At 33.1% G+C, this 24642-nt stretch overlaps 3 protein-coding genes across 3 annotated transcripts; 1 reads left to right on the plus strand and 2 right to left on the minus strand.

Annotated features, from left to right (window-relative positions):
- Window positions 1–4295: 4295 nt before the first annotated feature.
- LOC109154915 (NAC domain-containing protein 92-like) lies at window positions 4296–5066 on the minus strand. The gene has a single exon (XM_019302655.1). The coding sequence runs from the start codon at window positions 5064–5066 to the stop codon at window positions 4296–4298; it is 771 nt and encodes a 256-aa protein (XP_019158200.1).
- Window positions 5067–6344: 1278 nt separating this feature from the next.
- On the plus strand, window positions 6345–21822 carry LOC109154916. The gene is made up of 17 exons (XM_019302656.1): window positions 6345–6397; window positions 8554–8570; window positions 8692–8776; window positions 9053–9185; window positions 9283–9567; window positions 9660–9893; window positions 9975–10104; window positions 10552–10604; window positions 10719–10776; window positions 15123–15260; window positions 15871–16095; window positions 16199–16267; window positions 16338–16779; window positions 16860–17788; window positions 17883–19100; window positions 19185–20545; window positions 21784–21822. The coding sequence occupies exons 1-17, from the start codon at window positions 6345–6347 to the stop codon at window positions 21820–21822; spliced, it is 5469 nt and encodes a 1822-aa protein (XP_019158201.1).
- A 1877-nt stretch (window positions 21823–23699) lies between these two features.
- Window positions 23700–24443, minus strand: LOC109154917 (NAC domain-containing protein 92-like). The gene has a single exon (XM_019302657.1). It carries the CDS (start codon window positions 24441–24443, stop codon window positions 23700–23702), a length of 744 nt encoding a protein of 247 aa, XP_019158202.1.
- Window positions 24444–24642: the final 199 nt, after the last annotated feature.

The raw sequence follows: 24642 nt of genomic DNA on the forward strand, positions 1-24642 counted from the left end.
ACAATTCAAATATTTCTTACCTTCAAAATCTTAAAGTAATTATATTCACTACATTGTCCATTGTCTTCTCTTTATAATATCTTGTAATTAAATATCAAAATTATAATACAAAATATGTTATATACTCCGTATTTATTTACCAAGTATTTTATTATACAAATATAATAATTATTAATATTTTGTTCTATACTTTCTTATGATAATCTACGACACACATCTGTCAACCCATGCAACATATCGAGAAAAACTATCATTGTCAAATATCAACAGACGTTTGCAAGATAAAGAGTTCATAGTACAACTAAGATCGCAGTCATATACACACCATGACAAATCTAAAACTTCCAACACCATAATCTCATTGCATGACATTGTCATCTATGCTACCACCAGTAACCCAATTGCACATGACAAACTACCAATAAAAAAAGAAGATGACAAGTATTAAAGATGAAGACAATGACAATGCTACACAAAAGAGAATTAAGAAGACTTAGCGAAATTTAAACCAAAAGTTATATTTATTTAGACTATCGTTTTTAAACTAAGTATTTAGACTAGCGTTATTACAAAGTCAAAAACATTTATTTTAGTGACAATTATAATCAATTTTTCATATATTATCTTGCATTTATATTTTAAATATTTTGAATTACTTATTTAAATAAACAAATTCAACATTTAATTACCTATACATGAATATCTCATATATAATCTTGCATTGATATACTTTGAAGCACGTAATTATTTAAAAATAATTTAGTGCGTTCTTGAATGAATGTGGCCTTGTCGTTTCTGTTTCCCTGCGTATGCTACCTCAAGTTCAACGCAGCAAGTGGTCGGAGATATAGAGTTGTGTGTTATTGTCATGATTTTGGTTTTGGGATCTTTGATTGTAGTTGTAGGAACCTATACTTCAATTAGTGATATTATTGGAGGTGAGAGATAGGTTATATGTATATATATATATATATATATATATATATATATATATATATATATATAGCTAAGTTCAGGTGCGGCGAGGGCTTGCGGTGCGGCAGTGAAGCGTCACCAATAGTTGAACGATTATACACCATCAACGTTAGGAAATACACCACAAAACACACACACAAATTAAGTACGCATCACCAAAAACACACCATTAGTTGTGAATAAAAACACCATATAGTGTTCAGAAATACATACACCATTAGGGGGTGGTGAGTTATATGATTTTTTTTAGGTGTATTGCATATTTTTTGCATTTTATTGTGATGTGTTTTTCTTACACTGTTAGTACATGTTGTGGTGTATTTCTAGAGCCCCCGCCGCACCGTAAGTCCCTACTGCATATGAGCGTTAATATATATATATTATTGCAGTAAATATATATGCACAAATTAAAGGAAAAGTGGTACATACTGTAGAGTGTAGATATATGGATGAGTAACAAAAATGAGAAAGATCAATGAAAGTATGAAACAGTGCAAAACAAAATTTCACCCTTTATTTGTGACCACACATGCCCTAATCATAGGATGCACCTTTTAAGTCTATACCAATTCTACCTCTCAAAAAAAAAAAATCTATGCCAATTCAATTTCGGGCGGCTCCGAAACACCTGGTGAATCCCATTAAGCGATTTAGTGCTTGGCAAAAGAGAGCTGTCGTTGAGCTGGGGTTAGGGGAACTCTTGAATTTACGGACCCTTGACATTCCTAAGCGAATGGCGAGGTGGTTGCTATCTAATTTCAACCCCGTGGACATGTCTGTATATTTTATGTCTCCGAAGGTCTGATTTCTTTTAGTCTGTTCGTGGTGTTTGATTAGTTTGTCCATGGTATTTAATCCCCGGACTCTTGACATGTTCTCCCATTACTAGTCACTAAGTTTCTACTACTACATCGGGTTATATAACGTGGTCTATTTTATTCTGATAGGAAGCAATTCATTTCTTAAATTATTGTTTGTGCTTACATATTTACCGTTGTGTGCGTTTGTTGTCATTTGTAAACATTGTTTATTTGTGTTTAGTTACAATTTGATTTTAGTATTCATTTGGAGAGAAATATGTAGTTGTCATTTTAACCTCTAACTTATGCCATGTTCTGTATTAATTGGTATTGGTACCTCACGCTTACACATTTATTGATACTTACTGTTCATGTGTTTCACTGCTAGCACTCATCCTAGTGTTCGTTAGATGTCCACTTTGTTTTTTAGTAGAAGTTTGTGCGTATCACTGTACCGGCGTGTGCGTATGCCTGTGTTGATCAACGAAGTTTTGTTTAATGTAATTATAAATTAATTTCTCTATTACTTTGGAAATAACCGTTCAATTCACTGTTTAATCTGTATCTAATCAGGTGGTTTGTACTAGTGTTTCGTGTTAGCTTATGATTGACGTTGTTACGGGTACTAACTAATCATGAGTTGGTTGCTCACATTCCTATTATTATTTGTAATATGCATAAGTAATAAAATACAAATGTCTGTGCGTGTATAGCAACCACCGTGTGCGTACTTCTGTTCATTATGAGATGCATTCTCCAGTTTGTGCAATTTGCATTGGTAGAATGGTAGTGTTCCTGTGATGCACAAAGTAATAAACATCATTTTAATGGTATAACAGAATTCACGTGTTACAAGCTTCCCACTATTATTTTTCTGGTGTGTACGCACCCACTCTCACATCAAGGTCATTCAATTACAAAATCACTCTAAATTCATTCATGTCAATCCACACACTGACCATATCAAAACCCCACAACCATCCCTTCACATTTTGTTTGAAACGCAAAATTTTAAAAACAGATACCCCGTACTACCTTCGCATACATTCGCACACGCCACCGGTGACAAATGCACCTACCGATAAAAAATGCACACAACAGCAAATAAACGCACAAATCCTTAATTTGTTACTCTCAAACAACTTTAACACCATGCACCCTACACCATCACACTTTACGTCAACCAAGCAGGCACAGACTACCTATGACCATTCACCACTGCTACTCAATCATTTTATAACGTACGGTTCACCACTCTCTGCCTCTCACGCACACACCAACACAAGTCAATGCACAAACATTGAAAAAACGCCTCACTAATCATTTAATATTTAGGTCAATAATCCTCAGGGGAGAAAAACAAATGCAAAAACAATATCACCACCAACCCCACATGTTATGAGGCTAGTATTCACATACCCGTTTTCGTCGTATCTTCTAACATCACAATCGACAACTTATGCTACCACTACCACCATAAAATTCCTTTACCTAACGTCATGGAACCATTCCAGAACTCACGCACACACCTACCATTCTACCTTGGTTGTATGACGTTCCATTTATAATAAACAAAAACAACTCAAACCAGAAAATTGCACATACCACACCACACTACTGCACATACTGTAATAGCTAGAAAAGCTTCCCGTTCTTGATCTCCGCCACTGCTTCCACGATAACTCTCACTCTTCTGTCAATGCGTTTTATTCCACAGCCCTGACCCACACAACTAAAAAGGTACAGCACATGTCATAAAATATGTCTGAATATATTTTCTCAATCGAATACTCCTAAATATAATCCAAAAGATTCCAATTCAAATCCATCCATAATTAATCATATAATTACAATTACATTTTAATCCTTTTGATTTTAATGTATCCTTATTTACTTTATTATTATCTTCTAATATCCACCATTCATGTGGAATCAATCAATGGCTATTAAGTGATCTCATGATCTCATATATAATAGGGGGTGCACCGGATTCGCAACCTATATATATATATATATATATATATATATATATATATATATATATATATATATATATATATTGCAGTAAATATATATGCACAAATTAAAGGAAAAGTGGTACATACTGTAGAGTGTAGATATATGGATGAGTAACAAAAATGAGAAATTAAAGATCAATGAAAGTATGAAACAGTGCAAAACAAAATTTTACCCTTTTTTTGTGACCACACATGCCCTAATAGTAGGATGCACCTTTTAAGTCTATACCAATTCTACCTCTAAAAAAAAAATCTATACCAATTTAATTGCAAGTACTAGTCGGATTAGTTTTTCCATAACTCCCAACCTCTCTTGCCGCCAACCAAGCTGGTTTATGAATGCATATACAAACATTCAGCCACATTAACGTGAAATTAAAGCAAGAATAATCATAAAGATTCATAACACAATGAAATTCTATAACTATACCAAGCAACAAAAATGATAAAAAAAAAACAATTGACTTAACTTTGTAGGGATTTAATTTGCCAATTAGTTTCATTAAGAAGCTAGTGACATTGTGACTTCAATTCTGCCAAATGATTTGAAACTTTGCAAGCACAATTGCAAATCCTCATCACAAATTATAGTGATCATTTCCCCCCCTAGATCTCGGTACTTGAACTTGAGAGCATGAGTGTCCAACTTATTGAATCTCTTTAAAACTTGTGTCTTCAAACCATCCATGGTAGGGTTGTTGAGCACAAACTTCACAGTATCTTCTTTGTATTTTAATTTCACCAACAACCCAGTAGTGTCTTGAGGCTGAGGCGCTTGTGTGCTTATAGAATTTGTCTGCATCATTGAAGATGGTTTAGATTCTTCGCTGCTGCAGATCCCAGAAATTTCTTCCATTTTGTTTTCCATGAGAAATACTTTACAGATCACCCATTCATGGTTGCTCTCTGATCTGTACTCATGCATTAACCAATTTGTCTTTGTGATTTTGGGTATTTTTCCTTGGTAAAAAACCATGGTTCTCTTCATACCAAGGAGGGCTTTTCCCTTGAAGATCTCGGTGTCTTTTCCGGTGGTTTTCCAGTATCCTGAATAAGTAACTCTGTATATTCCATTCATCCAATCTCTGGGGCTGAAGAAAAACCATTCTTTTCTTTCACCCTGCTGAAATGAAACACCGGGAAAATCCCAGGGATCAAGCTTTCTATCCGCCTCGTCAATTGCCGGTATGGAGAAGCTTCTATTGTCCATCTTTCTCCACAAGTGGTGAGTTATAAGCTCTTCCTCACTAGGATGAAATTTCAAAGAATCCATAGAAACCTTTTCGATTGATCAAAGTTTTATTATTGATGAAATTGTGTTTAGGAAGTATTTGAGGAATATATTTATAGGGATTCAAGAGACCTAGTTAGAGAAGGGAGAAAGTGCAGAAGCTACCATTGCTTATCACGTGGTGCGTGTCACTCACGCGCCACGCATAGGAAAAAAAACTCTTATTTTGAATCAAAATCAAGGAGAAGCCTTTTAAAACTGATTTCCTTTTTTATTTTTATTTTTTTTTTTGAACAAGATTTCCTTTTTTATTTTTATTTTTTTTTTTGAACAAGATTTCCTTTTTTATTTAATTGACAGCCTTCCTTTTTTTTTTTTTATTTACCTGACTTTTATTTTGTAAATTTGTTATTTAATTTTGTAAATTTTGTTATGAACCAAAATGGCAAAATCAAGCCACGGCTTGATTTTGTTTCCTTTTTTTTTTTTTGTTAACGGAAATCAAGCCGTTTCTTTTCTTCTTTTTTTGTTGTTTGTTTTTTTTTTTGTTTTTTTTTGTTTTTTTGTTTTTTTGTTTTTTTTTTGTTGTTTTTTTTGTTTAGGCTTGATTTGTTTTTTCAGTTTTAATTTGTTATTTTATTTTGTAAACTACTAAATTAAAATTTATTTTCCTTTAAAAAAATATTAAAATTTATTTTATTAAATTTTGGTATATATAGTATTTAAATTTTTTTTTTGAATTTATTATTTCCACAGCCTTAATCTACATCTATCTACAAACTTAATAATACATATATGCATACAAACTTAATAATAATCTCTATATCTCTATATATCTCTATCTTCTCTATTCACTGTATAAAAGCCACAAACATGGTTTCCCGCCTAATGAAAACTACACAGTTTTACAATATTTGAAATATTTTATTAATTAATGGTGTATGTTCATGGATTAGATTTCCTAAGCAAACAACCTATTTATCATTTTTCCTATTTCTAGAAAACATTTATTGATAAAGAGTAATGATCAATTGTTATGCTCAAGGTGCCTTTTCAATTCTCGATATCATCTTTGCATTAGTATATATATATAGGCTTAGAGGCTTAGAGGCATAGTGGTTCCAAGATTGGGTCCATGGATTTCGCATAGGTCTTAGATTGCCGGAAATATATGGACCCCGATTTGGATACCGATCCCATTTAGGCGAAGAAGAAAAGAAAAAGTAGCCGTTTGACGACTCAATAATAAATTTATCAGTTGATATTTTTAATGAGTTGTGTTCCTTGACAGTAAAAAGGGCTTTCATAATTGGCTAGAAAATGCAGGGGATTGGGCGGTTAGTCGAAGAAGGTTCTGGGGAACTTCACGTTCTGTATGGATTAGTGAGGATGGCGAGGAGATTGTTATTATGAATTCCATTGATAAACTGGAAAAGCTTTTGGGTGATTGAAAAGGTTTGCATTGTTGATGTCGCTATTTTTGTTCTAACTTGAATGTGTACACGGAGGAGGCGAAGCAACATGCGAAGAAGAGGCAGATTGAGTTATGGGAGCAAGGATTTGGATGTTTCAATTACTCGCACAGGGTGGTGGTTGAAGATGACAGGGATGTGAGAGTTTGGATACACATGTTGTTGGAAGGGGTATATGTTGGTTTTGTAAATTGGAAATATTAATTATATTGATTTAGTTGCTTCTTTCATTCTAATTCATAGCTTTAATTTCTTTCTAATGTTAGTTTTAAAATATTCTGTGGATAAATATCATACAAGTTGATGCATTGGTTTGTTATAGATGATCTGCTTAAATCTACAATAAACTCATCATCTGGTAAGGTATTTGAATGAATTTATTTTGTGTGTGTTTTTTTTTTTTTTTTTTTTTTTTTTGGTTTAGGTAATCTAGAAAGTCATATTGTGAAATTTCATATTAATAATGTCATGAATTTCATGCACTATTTTAAATTTATTTGACATTCTGGCATGAATGCATGATATATCTTCTCTCAAAAGGTTGAATTTCCATTCTGACATGATATATCATTTGTATTTCTCAATGTGTGCTATAAGTATTTTTCTTTTGTTGTTTTGTTTGATAGAGAATCAATATGCTATTCCTTTAATTTTTTTATATGTATGTAGCTGCATCTCGGATTAGCAATTTCGAAGGATTAAAAATATTGTTATGTACTGATTCAAATAAAGTTAGTACTTCAGCTACTAATGTTGTTTACAATAAAGTTTTTAATAATTTGTAATTTTTTAAAAAGGGAAAATAACATTTTTTCCCTTTGAGTTATATATTTATAACACTTTTCCCCCTGAATTATTCAAGTGGTTGTTTTTCCCCTTGAAATGTTAAATGAACATATTTACCCTTAAAATAAATATTTAAAATAAATATTTCATTTATTTTTTTTCTCAAACAAATTAAGACCATAATTTGGTTCAAACCAAACGGACACTATAGAAATCAAATCAAAATATTTCAATTACAATTTAGAATTGAAACTCGATATTTAGAGTTTATTAAAATCGCGAATCGGAACGGTCGGTTTATGTTCCGAATTGAAAAAAATAAAATACATTTATTGTTGAATTAGACTACTTTAAAATAAAAAATAAAATTTTAAAATAAAGACGGTTCAAAATCGTGAATCGGATCCGGAACTATCAATTCACGGTTTAGGATCTAGTTTTTTTTTTTTTTAATAATTTTAGTAAATCTAAATTCAAATATTGAGTTCTATATCTGAATCATAACCGGAAAATTTTTAATTCGATTGCTTTAGTGTTTGGTTGGTTCAGTTTGACCCGAACCGTGGTTATCCCTACTTATACGCAATAATCTAAATTTATCTATACTATATATAAAAAATAAATAAATAAAAAATCCTCAACTTAAATTTCCGCCCAAAATCCTCAAATTTTAATATATTATTTTCTATTTTCCTATTAGTATTATAATTCTACATTAAAATTCCTATTCTAATCTAACTCTATAATAAAGCAAGAAGTTTTGCCAATCATTGTTTCCCACCCAATGAAAACGACGCAGTTTTGGTTTAGTTATGCATCTCGAATTACTTCCGTTTTTACTCTGCGCGTGTAATGGGAATCGCTATTGGGAATATACCTAGCCGTTGTTATTATTACACAGTCCTTGGTTCCCAAGGAGTTCAATTAATGTAGAACTCTTTGGTATTGTAACCAAGATCACTCCTATTAATATCTACAAATAATAATGAACTGCTACGGCATATAAGAAACAATTATATGCATTACATACATACAGAGATACCTAGATTACATAGAATATGAAGAGTTGCAATATTCAAATTTACATTAATTGAGATGTGGTATTTCCCAAACATATAATGCCGGTATCTCCTTTTTTTTGAATCTTCAGTATGTATAAATACCGGTCTTCTTCATGGTCGGACACTTCCGAAAGTAATCACACTTTACAGGCCTTTCTAAAGCAATAGTGATTCTGTTGAACCACTGATTGTTGTCATTCAATGCTGTAGGGCCAAAGTTGTGGGTGGTGAGTTTTTATACTGTTTTCTCTTCTAATCTGTAGATTCAAATACTAAATATTCTATACTGTATATATATCCTAATATATATCTAAAAATACATGCATCTATTTTTTTCATTTATTTTAGGTGAAGTGAGAATAACCAGTTCCTATGATGCTACGAAGCTATGGTTTAATGAGGATTGGGAAGAGTTTAAAGAGTTTAAGTCAAAGTAAGTTCCATCTTTTATATTTCTCCTATTCTTTTTGGTTTCTACTAATTTTTTTGCTATTTTAATTACTGTGTGCTCTACTTTCTACTACTTATTTTAGGCAAATGTTGTCTAAAATGCATATCTAAAAATAAGAAAGATAGTTTAAAGAGTTTATGTGCTCTACTTTTTACTCAAATGCATATCTAAAAATAAGAAAGATAGTTTAAATGTTGTCTACTTTATTGTTGTTTTGTGTTTTAGACACATCTAACTAAGTTTCTAATCTTTTTGAAGCATGAAAGCTCAGGGTACTCCAATGAGGAGTCTCAGTACTGGCACACTGCATTCCAACTCTACAGGACTAAGTGATTTTAATAATGCTTCTGTTATTGTCACTAACTGCCATGACATTAAGAAGGTGAAACAGGTAATCCACACACTAAACTACCAATTCCTTTTGTAGTTTGATGTAACTGAAATTATTAAGTGCTATATATACTTATCAATTTTTTTGAATACTATAGGATGTGGACTACTATGTTGCTGCTGAGATTCTTGGGTTGGATTTTGAGGATGGTTGGTATTACTTATCATGCCTGAAACTTGGATGTAATAAGAAGCTTAAAGAACAGGAAGGGACACTTTTTTGTACTAAGTGTAAGAAGAGTTGTATGATGGGTACAGTTAGGTACAAAGTAGTTGTTATTGCTCTTGACAAGTCTGGAGATGCTCTCATGTTGCTTTGGGATAGGGAAGTTACAGAGCTTGTGGGTATTCCTGCCTCTATTTTGTATGCAAAATACAAGGAGGTAAATTCTTATTACCTAATGTCTACATTTTTTTTCTTAAACTGTTTACATTATCTGTTTTTAATTTGGTTATTTATCAACTATCTAAACAGCTTGATGTTGAAGTGCCACATGAATTAGATGCTATAGTTGGTATGAAGATGCTTTTTAAGATCAACTTCAAACTGGCCCAAAAGATGGGTCCCAATTACCCATTCAATGTTGTTAGGGTTGTAAGGGATGAGCACTTGCTTAAGACCTATGCTGACAGATTTGTGGAGCATGAAGAGCAAGACTTAATGTCAAGGATGATTGAGGAGGAAACTAACACTGATGCAGTTTCTGGAGTAAGAATTTGAAACCCTAAATTATAGGTTTTTTTTTTTTTTTTGGTTACTAATAGGTTTTTCTGCTGTTCTTAATTATAGGAAGATTCTATTGGAGTTGAAGTCAATAGTCCTGCCACTGTCCAGCCCTCGCAAAAGGAAGGAGAAGACAATGCAGAAAATGCTGGTGCCATTAAAAGGTCACTTTTGGATGAGTTTTCATCGTCCAAAAGTAGGAAATTGAATGACTCCGAAATAAAAAAGGAAAAGTTGTAATTCAGATTGATGGTTGAAAGTGGCTGTTGTTAGCCGGGCACTATCCAGACAATTTTTTTTTTTGTAATACTATGGTGTGACAATTTCTTTTTTTCAGTTCTATGGATGGTTTTGAACTTTTATCTAATGCTTTTAGTAATTACCTATCTGTTTAGTACAATAAATGGTTGTGTATACTGCTATTATATCCTATTTTGCAGTTTTCCTAATTTTCCTTTCAGGTTATTAGGAGTAAGGATGAAAGGTGTTAAAGTTTAGCAAAGATGCAAGGTGGTCAAGGTTTAAAAGGCAAACAGAATGGAAATAGTTTGGCAAGCAATTTAGAGTTTGAAGTTGTGTTTTTATATGTTCCTATTTTCAATTCTAAGACTCTATATCTAAATATATTGTGCCTGTTTTGCAGCAAAGATGCCAGGTGCTAAGGTTTCAGAAGGCAAACGGGATGGAAATTCTTTGGCAAGTAATTTAGAGTTTTAAATTGTGTTTTTTATGTGTTCCTATTTCCAATTCTAAGACTTTATATCTAAATATATTGTGCCTGTTTTGCAGTTTTCCTAATTTTCCTAACAGGTTATTCAGAGTAAGGATGAAAGGTGTCAAAGTTTAGCAAAGATGATAGGTGGCCAAGGTTTAAGAAGGCAAACAAGATGGAAATAGTTTGCCAAGCAATTTAGACTTTGAAGTTTAGGGTTTAGGGTATATTTTCCTATTTCCAATTCTAAGACTTTATATCTAAATATATTGTGCCTATAAAATAGAGTTTGTTTCAATACCTATTTGCACAATCTTCTTTAACTCTGTTTGAAATTCTAATATGAAGATATGTAAATATACTGTGCTAAAAAAAGGTGTTAGTTCCAATTACCTATTTGCACAATCTTCCTTTACTCTGTTTGCATCTCTCGAAATCAATTGATGTTCAAGCTGGAATCCATCAATGTTTTCTAGCACATTTAAAAAGAAATTAGATAACAGCAACTAAAAGAAGATTTTTTTTATTCATTTACATTACTGTTTTAACAAAAAAAACAACAATCCTTTAAACTGAAAAATGTTTTGATCCTAAACATATCTGACTTTTATAGCAATATAGAATAAAATAATTTAACAAATACCAGAGGTCAAATAGCATACAAATAAAAATAGATTAACATTGTCGATACTCGAGGACCATTTGGAGAACAAAGACAGTTTTCAAGGTTTGTATTATTAATAAAATAAAGTTGTTTCTTCCAATAAATACAAATTAAAGAATCTTATGATACATACAAGAACATTATACCAGTCTTAAGCAAAGAGTAAAAAAAGCGAATTTAAATTACTGTGTTCACTAATAAATGAGAATCTGCTTAACAAAAAAAAAGTTTATCATACACAAAGGTCACTTATATGCTTATATAGAATAAAATAATGCACCAAAGTCAAGATATCAAAGACACTACAATTAAAAATATATGAAGTTGTTCGATAGTCGAGGACCATTTATTGAACAAGGACATCTTACTGAATGTGTGTAATATTAAAAAATCAAAGTTGTTGCTTGCAATAAAACACAGTTAAAGTATATTATGATATATACAAAATAGTTATACCAGTTTTGACCAAAGAGCAAAAAAAAAAAGTTATTAACATTACTGTGCTAACATTACAGAATTGTATACTTATATAGAAAAAAACAATGCAGCAAAGTAAAAACCAGTAATGGAAAAGTATTGCGTTACAAATTAAAGTGAACAGACTTACAAACTATGCAAGTATATGCATACAAACTAATCTAACTACAGTCAAGTAAAGAGGAAGTCTTAACCTATTTGCTTATATCACCATATTGCTTTTAGTGGTATTTGATTGATTGGTTTTTTTCTGACGGATGCTCTTCAATTTCTTCAAAGCTTGAATTATTTAATTCTAAAAAGAATAACAAAAAAAAAAAAATTTGTTAGAATCTGTGTTCAGAATATTTACAAAGTAAAGTAAACAAAGTTACAAACTATGCAAGTATATGCATACAAATTAATCTAAAGACAGACAAATAAAAATAAAGTCTTAACCTATTTGCTTATATGACCATAATGCTTTTAGTGGTCTTTGATTGCTTGGTTCTTTTCAGCTTGCTGCATTTCAATGTGTCACAAGCTTGGACTATTCCATTCTAAAAAAAATACCCCAAAAATTTAAAATTGTTAGAATGTGTTCATAATATTTTATAAGTAGAATCAAATAATTAATGTATGTGTTCAATGTTCTTACAACAGACTTACAAACTGTGAAACTATAACAGTGCAAAGTCATCTAAACTAAGCCAAATCAAGATAGAGTCTTAACTTATTTTCTGATCAGGCCATAGTGATTCTTTTCTGCTGGCTGCTCTTCAGTAGCTCTAAAAATAAAAAAATAAACAAGGTTAGTATTTCTGTCCAGAATAAATAATAACAACACATACATTGAATAAATTGGCAGCCACATTTTGAAAGAAATTAGATAACAGCATTGCAATTCCAGAGACACATTGCCTAAACACATTGCCTAAACATTAAATAGAATTGATGGGCAGCTATCATTACTATTAAGAGAAAACTCTTCAGTTCCAATCCTATTTTCAAAATCAAGGCAAAAGTAAAATAAACTACAATGAACCCATCTAAACAAGGATGCCACATCTAACTACCAACACAACCTGCCAGTTTCATACCCCAGTAAAATAGACAAATCACATCTACATTTTCAAGTAAAAACAATAGATAGAGCAATGAGGAAAATCACTAAATCAACAATTATAGGCATCAAAAGGAAACCAAGTGATGAAAATAAAGGTAAGTTCGAAACTTATCTTTTTAATACTTCAAATTAAGCTTCATTATAGCATCCTCTTCCTGTGCGATTCTGTTTATGCTCTCTGTCTCCTCAAAAAATTCCAGTATGTTCATGAAAAACAACATGATAAAGTCGAAAAAAGGTTAGGGTTTGTGTGAATAATAATATAGCTATACCATTTTGAAAATGATTGTTAAACAGTTAAGACTAATTTCTATTTGGTGTTTTTAGAGTAATTTCTAAAAAGAATACGGTTTAGAACACTAATGGCTATGAATCATACAAATCTGAAATCAATAAATTGGACTATGAATTGTCGATATGCATGCGTAGATCCAGAAATGTAGATCAATTTTAGAACAAAGAACAATGAAAAGTACGAAACCCTAAACAAATTTTGTGTAGATTTAAAGCATACTAACCTTAGAATTGGAGAATTAGCTTCACTGAAACGCGATTGCCACCATTTACCGTTGTTGAACACTACGATCTTTCACAGAAAGGAAAGATCGGGATTGTGTATTGAAAATCGGATCGATGCTAAGCGAGACCCGACTACAATTTCTCCGGAAATAATGTTCAATAAGAACAGTTGAATCGGAGATTACGACTTAGGACTGATCTAGATTTAGGCTTGATAGAGAAATATAGGAAGATCGTTTGGAATTGCTGAAGAACAGAGCGGTTTAGACATGAGAGAAGGAGAGGTCAAGCGAAGGAGAAGGCTTATCAGCCTAGCTCCTTCCTCTTCTCTCAATATTCCGACCGGAAAAACAATAATAATTAATATATATATATATATATATATATATATATATATATATATATATATATATTATGTGCGGCAAATTATATATATACAGAAAATATATATATTTAAATAGTTTATACATATAAATTAATAAATAAATATATAGATATGTATATAGTTATTTTTTATATATTTAATTTTGAATTGTTATGTGTAATTAATTAGATATATAATCTTAACAATTGTAATGGTATTTATTGTGGACAATGTTATACTTAAGAGTTTGTCAAATAAAATTAGTGTTATTATATAGCCATTACAATTTTAGGTTATATATATATATATATATATATATATATATATATATATATATATCACAATTAGATTATCTGTTAGGTGTGTTTAGTGGCACAATCACTAATTTGTAAATAATTGTTAGGTAAATCTTGAACAATTCGAAATTAATTATGTACTGTTAGTTGTGTTATGTGTAATTCATTTTTAGGATTTTTAATTATTTGGATTATTATTTATTTTAATGTTCTATTCTAATTCGCAGAAAATGAATTGGGCAACTCATCATCAAGGAATAATTCTGCTCAAGGAAAACAATAGCCTCCGGCAAGAAATCCTTCCCGCATTCCTCTAGGAGGGTGTTTGTCGCAAAACATCACACCCTTGAGTAACATGACTAACGGTAAATCAACTAAGTTCAATTGATATAGCGTCATTGTGAATTTAAAAAACCTTTTTATTGGTCTACTTATTATGTAAACCTTATTTAAAACAATTACAATTTACACTTATAGGCTAGCGTAATGAATAGCATTAGGTGTGATTAATTTTAAAAATGTCAATTGTTGTACTTACTGTTGTTTTTATCGTCTTTTAATTGATTCTTTTTTCCTCACAGCAAATAATTTTTGCAAATCATCATTAATGACTAATGCTGGTCAAGGGAAAGAGCAACATACGCCAAATAATCGAACCCAAAATCCGTTGGGATGTGGTTTGTCCCCAGATATCACACCATTCAGTAACATCAGTAATGGTAAATCCCAATATATGAATTGATATACATTAATTGTTAATTTAAATGTCCTTATACTGTTAATTGTTCAAAGCTGTTTGTCAAATTAATTGTTATAATTGTAATGTAATTTATGTTTAATATCAATTTCTAATTAATTGATTAGGTGTAATTAATTGAATACATTGTACTTAATGATATATACTTTTAGATTTGAATTGTATTTAAGTTAGAATGTGGACCATCGTCTACATAATTCTATTTGATTACGTATTAAAGTTGTGCAATTGTAAAATTATTTATGTTATGTGTACTTAATTGTTTCGAGTTATAATTATTGGAATTAGTTCTTAATTTAATGGTATATTTTCAATCACAGCAAATCATTTCGGTTGCTCCTCTTTTACGAATAATGCTGCTCAAGATCAAGACCAACGGACGACAGCTACTCCTTACACTAATCCCCAGCGAGGATGTTTGTCTGAAAATATCACACCATTGAGTAACATCACTATCGGTAAATGCCCTAAGCTGAATTGCTATAGACTATTTGTGAATTTAATTATAATGTAACTCATGGTACATATAAGTATGTGTGGAATTGTAACTTCACTAATTTTTGCCTGATATATGATTTATTTGATAATATCAATTTCTAATTTTTTGTTCAAATAGTTATATTTTTTTTGTTATGTGTAATTTAATTATAATGTAACTCATGGTACATATAAGTATGTGTGGAATTGTAATTTCACTAATTTTTTGCTGATATATGATTTATTTGATAATATCAATTTCTAATATCAATTTTTTGCTGAAATACACTTTTCCACTTTTATTCCTATTTATGGTGCACACATTATTGTGGACCATGGTCTATCATGTGATTTTTCCAATAAAATATAATAATACTTATACAGTTAAATTACTATTTCATATTCTAGGGTAGCATAAGTTATAATGTTAAGTGTATTTAATTTATAATATTAAGAATTCTATCCTTTTTATGTTAGTACGTGCTACCAACTTATTTTTTTTATAGTCCCATAAAATGTAGTGGTCTCAATTAATTGTCACTTTAAATATTGTTATTCTTTAAATTTGTCTAATATTATGTATGTGTACAGTACGGCAGTGCAATACACAAATAGGTCCAAGCAATTGCCAGAAATTTTTTATTGAAGATAAACAAAATCCGGGTTCGACGATAACACAAGATGAATTGGCAATTCGTAAACCATTAGATAAATATGCAATTGTCGAAGACCATGTAACAACCAGAGACTTGCTACCTGCCTTTGAAGATGAAAGTAACAATACAATGAGCGATGTACCAAATCAGAACATAGATGGTAAAAAAATAGTCCCATGTGGTGTTTCAAACAAATATAAGTAAAGTACATATGGTCACTCTTTCAATATTAAAAATAATTTTTAAATGTTTTTTAATTTCAGATGCAAATATATCGGGTAACGTTGTTAGGCAGACCTCGGAAATTGGGACATCCTCTGGTCCACAACATGGTATGTATGTTTGTTTTATACGTGCCTGAAATATAAATCAGTATTTAAATTTGTATATATTTGGTTTCAGGTCAATACTGCGATTTTGGTGATGCAACGAATCAGTGCGTCCATTGTGGGGCTCTGTTTTGGTTTGAAGAAAGGAAGAAGAATTTGTCAACAAAAGCATCGCCACTGTTTATGTTGTGTTGCAACAATGGGAAGATCAAATTGCCGGATAATAAGTTGCCACCAAAAGGTATATTTGATCTCTTTTTCGGCAATGACGAAATATCAAAAGAGTTTTTACACAACATTAGGACCTACAACAACATGTTCTGCTTCACATCAATGGGTGAAAAAATTGACAAGAACGTGAACAAGGGGGGAGCACCACCAATTTTTCGATTAAGTGGTCAAAACTACCACCTAATGGGCACTTTACTTCCAGAACAAGGCAAAGAACCTCATTTTGCCCAGTTATACATATACGACACGGCAAATGAAAGGAACAACCGTATAAATGCTGTGAGGTAAAGAAGTTTCCGTAATTACACATTAAATACTATTTTTTATCTAAATAAATATCAATTCGAAGTATATGTTGTTGTAGGGGTAGTGGTGACCAAGATGACATTCATGTAGAAATAGTGAATGTCATTCAGAAAGACCTGGATGAAAATAATGTCTTGGTTAAGTCTTTTCGCATGGCTATGTCTGAGTTGGATATTAATCCATGCGCCGAAGTAAAAATAAAGTTGTTGGGAAAACGAACTAGAGATGCGAGGACATATAATCTGCCTCAAGTTTCTGAAGTAGCAGCTTTAATTGTTGGAGATCTGGATACAAGTATTGGAGAGCGTGATATTATTGTTCAATCGAAGGGTGGCCACCTACAGAGGATTACTGAATTAAATCCTTCATACTTACCACTGCAATACCCTATTTTGTTTCCATATGGCGAAGATGGTTATCGGGAGGACATTGCATTCGCCGACGTAGTAGGCAGGCGCTCTTCTGGTGGTAGACAGAGGATTAGCCCCAGGGAGTTTTTTTGCTACCGCATACAATCTAGACAGTCAGCTCCGAGTACCATATTATTTGCCAAACGGTTGTTCCAACAGTTCGTTGTAGATGGCTACACAATGGTTGAGTCTGGAAGACTAATTTATATAAGGACACACCAAAAAAGCCTAAGGTGTGAGAGTTATAGTGGATTGACTGATGCTTTGACGAGGGGTGAAATAAGTCCTGCAGCCCAAGGTCGTAGAATAATACTACCTTCGAGTTTTACGGGTGGTGCTAGATACATGATACAAAACTACCAAGATGCAATGACAATATGTAGATGGATTGGATACCCAGATTTATTTATAACTTTTACATGCAATCCGAAGTGGCCTGAGGTGCAACGCTTTTTAAAAGATCAAAGGTTGAAGCCAGAAGACCGGCCGGACATAATTTGCCGCTTATTCAAGATTAAGTTGGATGCTTTGATAGCTGACTGTCGAAAGAATCAACTATTTGGCCCTGTGGCTGGAGGTAATATTTTTTTTTTATTATTTGAAATCAATTTATCTAAATAAATTTTAGGTAATTGCTTAACCTTATTATGTTTATTTGTATGTTGTTACAGTCATATATACAATTGAGTTTCAAAAGCGAGGTCTTCCGCATGCTCATATATTACTTTTTCTGGAGAAAAGTAAAGAAGTTAGGCAAGTTCTCACTCTAGACAACATAATTTCCGCAGAGATTCCGGATGAAAAGAAAGATGCTGAGTATTACCAAGCGGTAGAGAAATTTATGATGCATGGTCCATGTGGAAAAGCGAGGACAAATTCTCCATGCATGGTAAATGCGCGATGCTCTAAACATTTTCCTAAGAGATTTGTTGATAGTTCTACGTTTGATGACGATGGTTACCTGGTATATAGAAGGAGAGACAATGGCAGTGTAGTTACAAAGAACGGTATCGCCTTGGACAACAGGTATGTGGTACCGCACAATAGATATTTATTGCTCAAGTACAAGGCTCATATAAATGTCGAGTGGTGCAACCAATCAAGGTCAATCAAGTACCTGTTCAAGTATGTTAACAAGGGTCATGATCGAGTAATAGCCGAATTTTACAAAACAGGCAATGATGACGAGAATGGGAAAGCAGTAGATGAGATAAATATGTACTATGACTGTAGGTACATATCCCCGTGTGAAGCGGTCTGGCGTCTGTTTGGTTTTGATATACAACTTCGTGCGCCTTCGGTAGAGAGGTTGAGCTTTCACCTACCTAATCAACAGAGTGTGATATTTGCAGATGATGATGCGGTTGAGAACATTGTGAATAGACCTACGATAGCACAGAGCATGTTTTTAGAATGGTTTGAAGCTAATAAAACATACCCCGGTGCCAGAGAGCTTACTTATGTTGAGATGCCAACAAGATTCGTTTGGAAGAAAGACCTTAGAAAATGGCAGCCACGAAAGAAAGGGTTCTCAATAGGACGTATAATCTATGTCCCGCCAGCTACTGGTGAAATCTTCTATTTGAGGTGTTTGCTCAACAAAGTCCGCGGCCCTAAAAGTTACGAAGATATTAGGACTGTAAATGGAGTACAATATGACTCATTCCGAGATGCGTGTTATGCAAGAGGTTTAGTTGATGATGACAACGAATATGTTGATGCAATAGATGAAGCCAGTCATTGGGCGTCAGCGGAACAATTGAGGAGATTGTTTGTGACATTACTAATGAGCAGTTGCATGGGGAAACCGGAAATAGTTTGGCACGCCGTTTGGCAACATCTATCAGACGATGCCCAATTCAATATCCGTACACAACTGCAGAACAGAGGTAATCGTACATTTTTAAAAGAATATTAAGTCAAATTTAATGTATTTGAGCTATAACAACAAATGTTTATATATATGTATGCAGAGTTTGTGTTGACCGATTCGCAGAAAATGAACTTTGCTTTAGTTCAGATTGAAAAGCTATTATCTAATCATGGTAAGAGTTTGAAGGACTATCCTGAGATGCCAACGGCCAATTTTGGTGCGTTAAACATTATTGCAAATAGGTTGATTCAAGAAGAATTATCATACGATCGTGGAGAACAAGAGAAAGAGAATCAAGAATTGGTAAGGCAGTTAACAGACGAACAAAGGGCAATATACAATGAAGTGTTAACTGACGTCGATTGCCAGCAAGGTGGGTTATTCTTCGTATCTGGTTATGGAGGGACAGGTAAGACTTTCTTGTGGCGAGCACTTTCTTCCGCATTAAGGTCTAAGAGTCAAATAGTTTTAAATGTTGCTTCTAGCAGCATAGCTTCGCTGTTATTACCTGGTGGTCGTACGGCGCATTCCAGATATGCTATACCGATATCTGTTAATGAAGATTCCACGTGCAACATAAGGAACGGCAGTGAACTGGCGGAACTTCTTGTGCAAACAAAGCTGATAATATGGGACGAAGCCCCAATGATGCATAAATTCTGCTTTGAAGCTTTGGATCGAACTATGCGGGATTTGATGCGCTTCATAAATCCAAGGAGTTCTAATATGACATTCGGTGGCAAAACAATTGTTTTGGGTGGCGATTTCAGGCAAATTTTACCAGTCATTCCCAAGGGTACTAGACCTGATATAGTTCGTGCGAGCATTAGCTCATCCTATCTATGGCAATCCTGTAAAGTCTTGAGGCTGACTAAGAATCTACGCTTGAAAAGTGTTCAATCAGAATCCAAGTGCAAGGAGATCGAGGAATTTGCTAAATGGATAGCTAATATAGGTGACGGAATGATTGGGTGTCAACTGGATGGGGAGTCAGAGATTACTATTCCAGAAGATTTGTTGTTAAAGTGCGAAGATGACCCTATTGCTACAATTGTTGATAGCACTTTCCCCAATTTCCGACTGGGACTTGCCGATTTGTCATATCTTAATCATAGTGCAATTTTAGCTCCAACCTTGGATGTGGTAGATGCCATTAACCAATACATGAATGACCATAATCCCGCTGAGAGTAAGACATACCTGAGTTGTGATTCTGTGTGTAAGTCAGATGCCAATGTGGACATGTTAGCGGATTTGCACACTCCGGAATTCTTGAATGCATTGAGATGTTCTGGAGTCCCAAATCATGCGTTGACATTGAAAGTTGGATCACCTGTTATGCTGTTGCGAAATATTGATCACACATTAGGATTATGCAACGGTACAAGGTTGATTGTTACAAGGTTGGCTGACCATGTGTTGGAAGGCCAAATCATGTGCGGTACAAATGCAGGAACCAGAGTATTGATTCCTAGGATGTCTCTTACACCGTCAGATCCTAGATTGCCTTTCAAATTTCAACGAAAGCAATTTCCCTTGATGCTATCCTATGCCATGACAATCAACAAAAGTCAAGGACAAACGCTTGCTAAAGTTGGGTTGTTGTTGAAAAAACCGGTCTTTAACCATGGACAACTATACGTAGCTGTTTCAAGAGTTAGTAACCCCAGGGGTTTGAAAATTTTGATTTGCGGGGAAAGTGTACCATGTCTTAGTACGACTAAAAATGTTGTGTACAAAGAAGTTTTCAATAATGTATAATAACAATTAACAATTTGTTTCAATAATACGTTTCTTATTAGGTTTCTTATTCTTATTATATTATACGTCATATTTTATGTACTATATAGGTAGAGTCTCTTAATGTATAATAAAACTACTATTTTCATCAATGTCGAATAAAATCACTACTTTTCATTTCACATTTTTAAAGGTCTAATAACTATATTCTATACTGTATATATATCATACTATTACGAATTCAAACTATATATTTTTTCATCTAATTATATTATACTGTATATATATCATAATATATATATAGCCGCGCATCGCGCGGGTGCACCTACTAGTATTGTAAAATAGTATAATACAATTCCTAATAGAAGGGAAAATTGTAAAAAATGCCCCTCTATAATATGTCAATTATCAATGTCACCCCTGAATTATGAGTGGTGTAAATGTTGCCCCTCAATTATCAAAACGGTGCACATATAGTCCCTCCCGTAACGGACATGTGGTTCCCCGTTAGTGTACGACACCGTTAAGTCGGAGTAAATATGTAATTTAGTTGTTTTTTCCCTCCCTCGATTCGAAGTACCAGTAATGGACAGCGGTGGGGAACCACAGGTCCGTTACGGGAAGGGCTATATGTGCATCATTTTGATAATTGAGGGGTAACATTTACACCACTTATAATTCAGGGGTGACATTGATAATTGGCATATTATAGAGGGGCATTTTTTACATTTTCCCCCCTAAAAGAATATATATTCTTTTCTACTTTTCTATTCCTAATATAATTCTACATTAAAATTCATATTCTAATCTTGTAAAATAGTGTAATACAATTCTTAATAGAATATATTCTTTCATACTTTTCTATTCCTACTATAATTCTATATCTGGTCAACAAAATCATCATAGTCTAATTGGACACACTTATCTCTAAAAATTTGTCGATTAGCTTTTTTTTGCAGGTTACCTCTAGGTTGTCACTCCACACTGCTAACATGTAATTTTATTTAAATAAAAATGGTGATGATGTGGAATTTACTTCCTAATCTCCAGCAGAACTCGGGCGAAATCTTCGGACATCTCCAGGGAGGGCTTGAACAATTCGTTAAAGTGACGGTGGATCTTCAGACAAACAGAACAACTGCAACTGGTTTCTGCATAGATTTTTTGAAGAAGTTATTAAGAATTTACCTTATGCAGTTCCATTTGATTACATACCTTTTAGAATGCTCCCCACACAAAGCTTCCAGGATATGATGATTTTGTTGACCAGATAAATCTTGGGGTAATACTATTGTTTGTGCTTTCATGTCTGTTGAATGTTGTTTGTTGATGAATGCTAACCACATGTCTACATTGCACTTGCAAATGCACCTACTTTCATCTATAAGTGCATGTAATTTTGCCTTGTTAACATTCACTTCCCGCAAACATTCATGCACCTAGGTGCACCTACTTATAACTATAGGTGCACCTACTTTAATTTCACCTATAAGTGCATGTAATTTTTCCTTGTTAACATTCACTTCCCGCAAACATTCATGCACCTAGGTGCACCTACTTATAACTATAGGTGCAACTACTTATAACTATAGATGCAACTACTTATAACTATAGGTGCACTTAATATTGACGCTCAGTGTAAATTTTACTTGCACCTATAATACATTTTACATGCACTTGTAATACATTTTACTTGCACTTCTATGTTCAATTATTTACTAAAATGCCACCACGTTTTTTTTAATCCATTAGATCTGGACAGGTGTCGCGCGCTGATTCGTTCGCATATTCCTTCATGGGCGCTTCATTCGCACCTGAATGCAATTCTATATAGACACACACATACACACACATATATATAGTAACTTATTTATTTGTATTATTAAAGTCATTATGTAAATAACACAAATTAATATACACTTTCCAGCCTAAAACGCAGGTTGGAGATATAGAGTTGTGTGTTATTGTCATGATTTTGGTTATGGGATCTTTGATTGCAGTTGTAGGAACCTATACTTCAATTAGAGATATTATTGGAGGTGAGAGATATGTTATATATATATATATAGAGTTAATTTCAGGTGTGGCGGGGCATACGGTGTAGCGGTGCGGCGTCATTAATAGTTGAGCGATTATACACCATCAATGTTAGGAAATACACCACAAAAAACACACACAAATTAGGTACGCACCACAAAAAACACACCATTAGGTGTGAGTAAAAACACCATACAGTGTTCGGAAATACACCATTAGGGGTGATGAATTTTTTTTTAGGTGTATTGCATTTTTTTTTTTTTTTTGCATTTCATTGTGGCGTGTTTTTCTTACACTGTTGGTACATGTGGTGTATTTCTAGAACCCCGCCGCACTGTACACCCCCGCCGCATATGAGGGCTAATCTATATATATATATATATATATATATATATATATATATATATTTATATTGCAGTAAATATATGGCACAAATTAAGAAAAAGTGGTACATACTGTAGAGTGTAGATATATGGATAAATAACCAAAATGAGAAAGATCAATGAAAGTATGAAACCGTGCAAAACAAAATTTCACCCTTTTTTGTCAGATCACACACGCCCTAATTGTAGGATGCACCTTTCAAGTCAGTACCAGATTAGTTTTTTCATAACTCCCAACCTGTCTTGACGCCAACCAAGATGGTTTATGAATACATATATAAAATTCAGCCACATTAACATGAAATTAAAGCAAGAATGAAACTTTGAAATTAAAGCAAGAATAATCAGAAAGATTCCTAACACAATGAAATTCTATAACTATACCAAGCAACAAAAATGGTAAAAAAGAATTAACTTTGGAGAGATTTAATTTGCCAATTAGTTTCATTAAGAAGCTAGTGACATTGTGAATTTGTGACTTCAATTCTGGCAAATGATTTGAAACTTTGAAAGCACAATTGCAAATCCTCATCACAAATTATAGTGATCATTTCCCTCTCTAGATCTCTGTACTTGAACTTGAGAGCATGAGTGTCCAACTTATTGAATCTCTTTAAAACTTGTGTCTTCAAACCATCCATGGTAGGGTTGTTGAGCACAAACTTCACAGTATCTTCTTTGTATTTTAATTTCACCAACAACCCAGTAGTGTCTTTAGAATTTGTCTGCATCATTGAAGATGGTTTGGATTCTTCGCTGCTGCAGATCCCAGAAATTTCTTCCATTTTGTTTTCAATCAGAAATACTTTACAGATCACCCATTCATGGTTGCTCTCTGATCTGTACTCATGCATAAACCAATTTGTCTTTGTGATTTTGGGTATTCTTCCTTGGTAAAAAACCATGGTTCTTTTCATACCAAGGAGGGCTTTCCCCTTGAAGATCTCTGCGTCTTTTTCGGTGGTTTTCCAGTATCCTGAATAAGTAGCTCTGTATATTCCGTTCATCCAATCTTTATGGCTGAAGAAAAACCATTCTCTTCTTTCACCCTGCAATGAAAAAGCAGGAAAATCCCAGGGATCAAGCTTTCTATCCGCCTCGCCAATTGCCGATGTGGAGAAGCTACTATTGCCTATCTTTCTCCACAAGTGGTGAATTATAAGCTCTTCGTCACTAGGATGAAATTTCAAAGAATCCATGAAAGCTTTTCGATCAGAGTTTTATTATATTATTATTGATCGTTTAGGAAGTATTTGATGATTATATTTATAGGGATTCAAGAGAACTAGTTAGAGAAGCTAGTTATCAAAATCAAGCCTTTTAAAACTGATTTCCTTTTTGTATTTATCTGACAGCCTTCCTTTTTTGTTTAACTTCCTTTTATTTTGTTATTTAATT

The sequence above is a fragment of the Ipomoea nil genome, unplaced genomic scaffold, assembly GCF_001879475.1.
Source record: "Ipomoea nil cultivar Tokyo-kokei standard unplaced genomic scaffold, Asagao_1.1 scaffold2662, whole genome shotgun sequence".
Lineage (NCBI taxonomy): Eukaryota > Viridiplantae > Streptophyta > Magnoliopsida > Solanales > Convolvulaceae > Ipomoea > Ipomoea nil.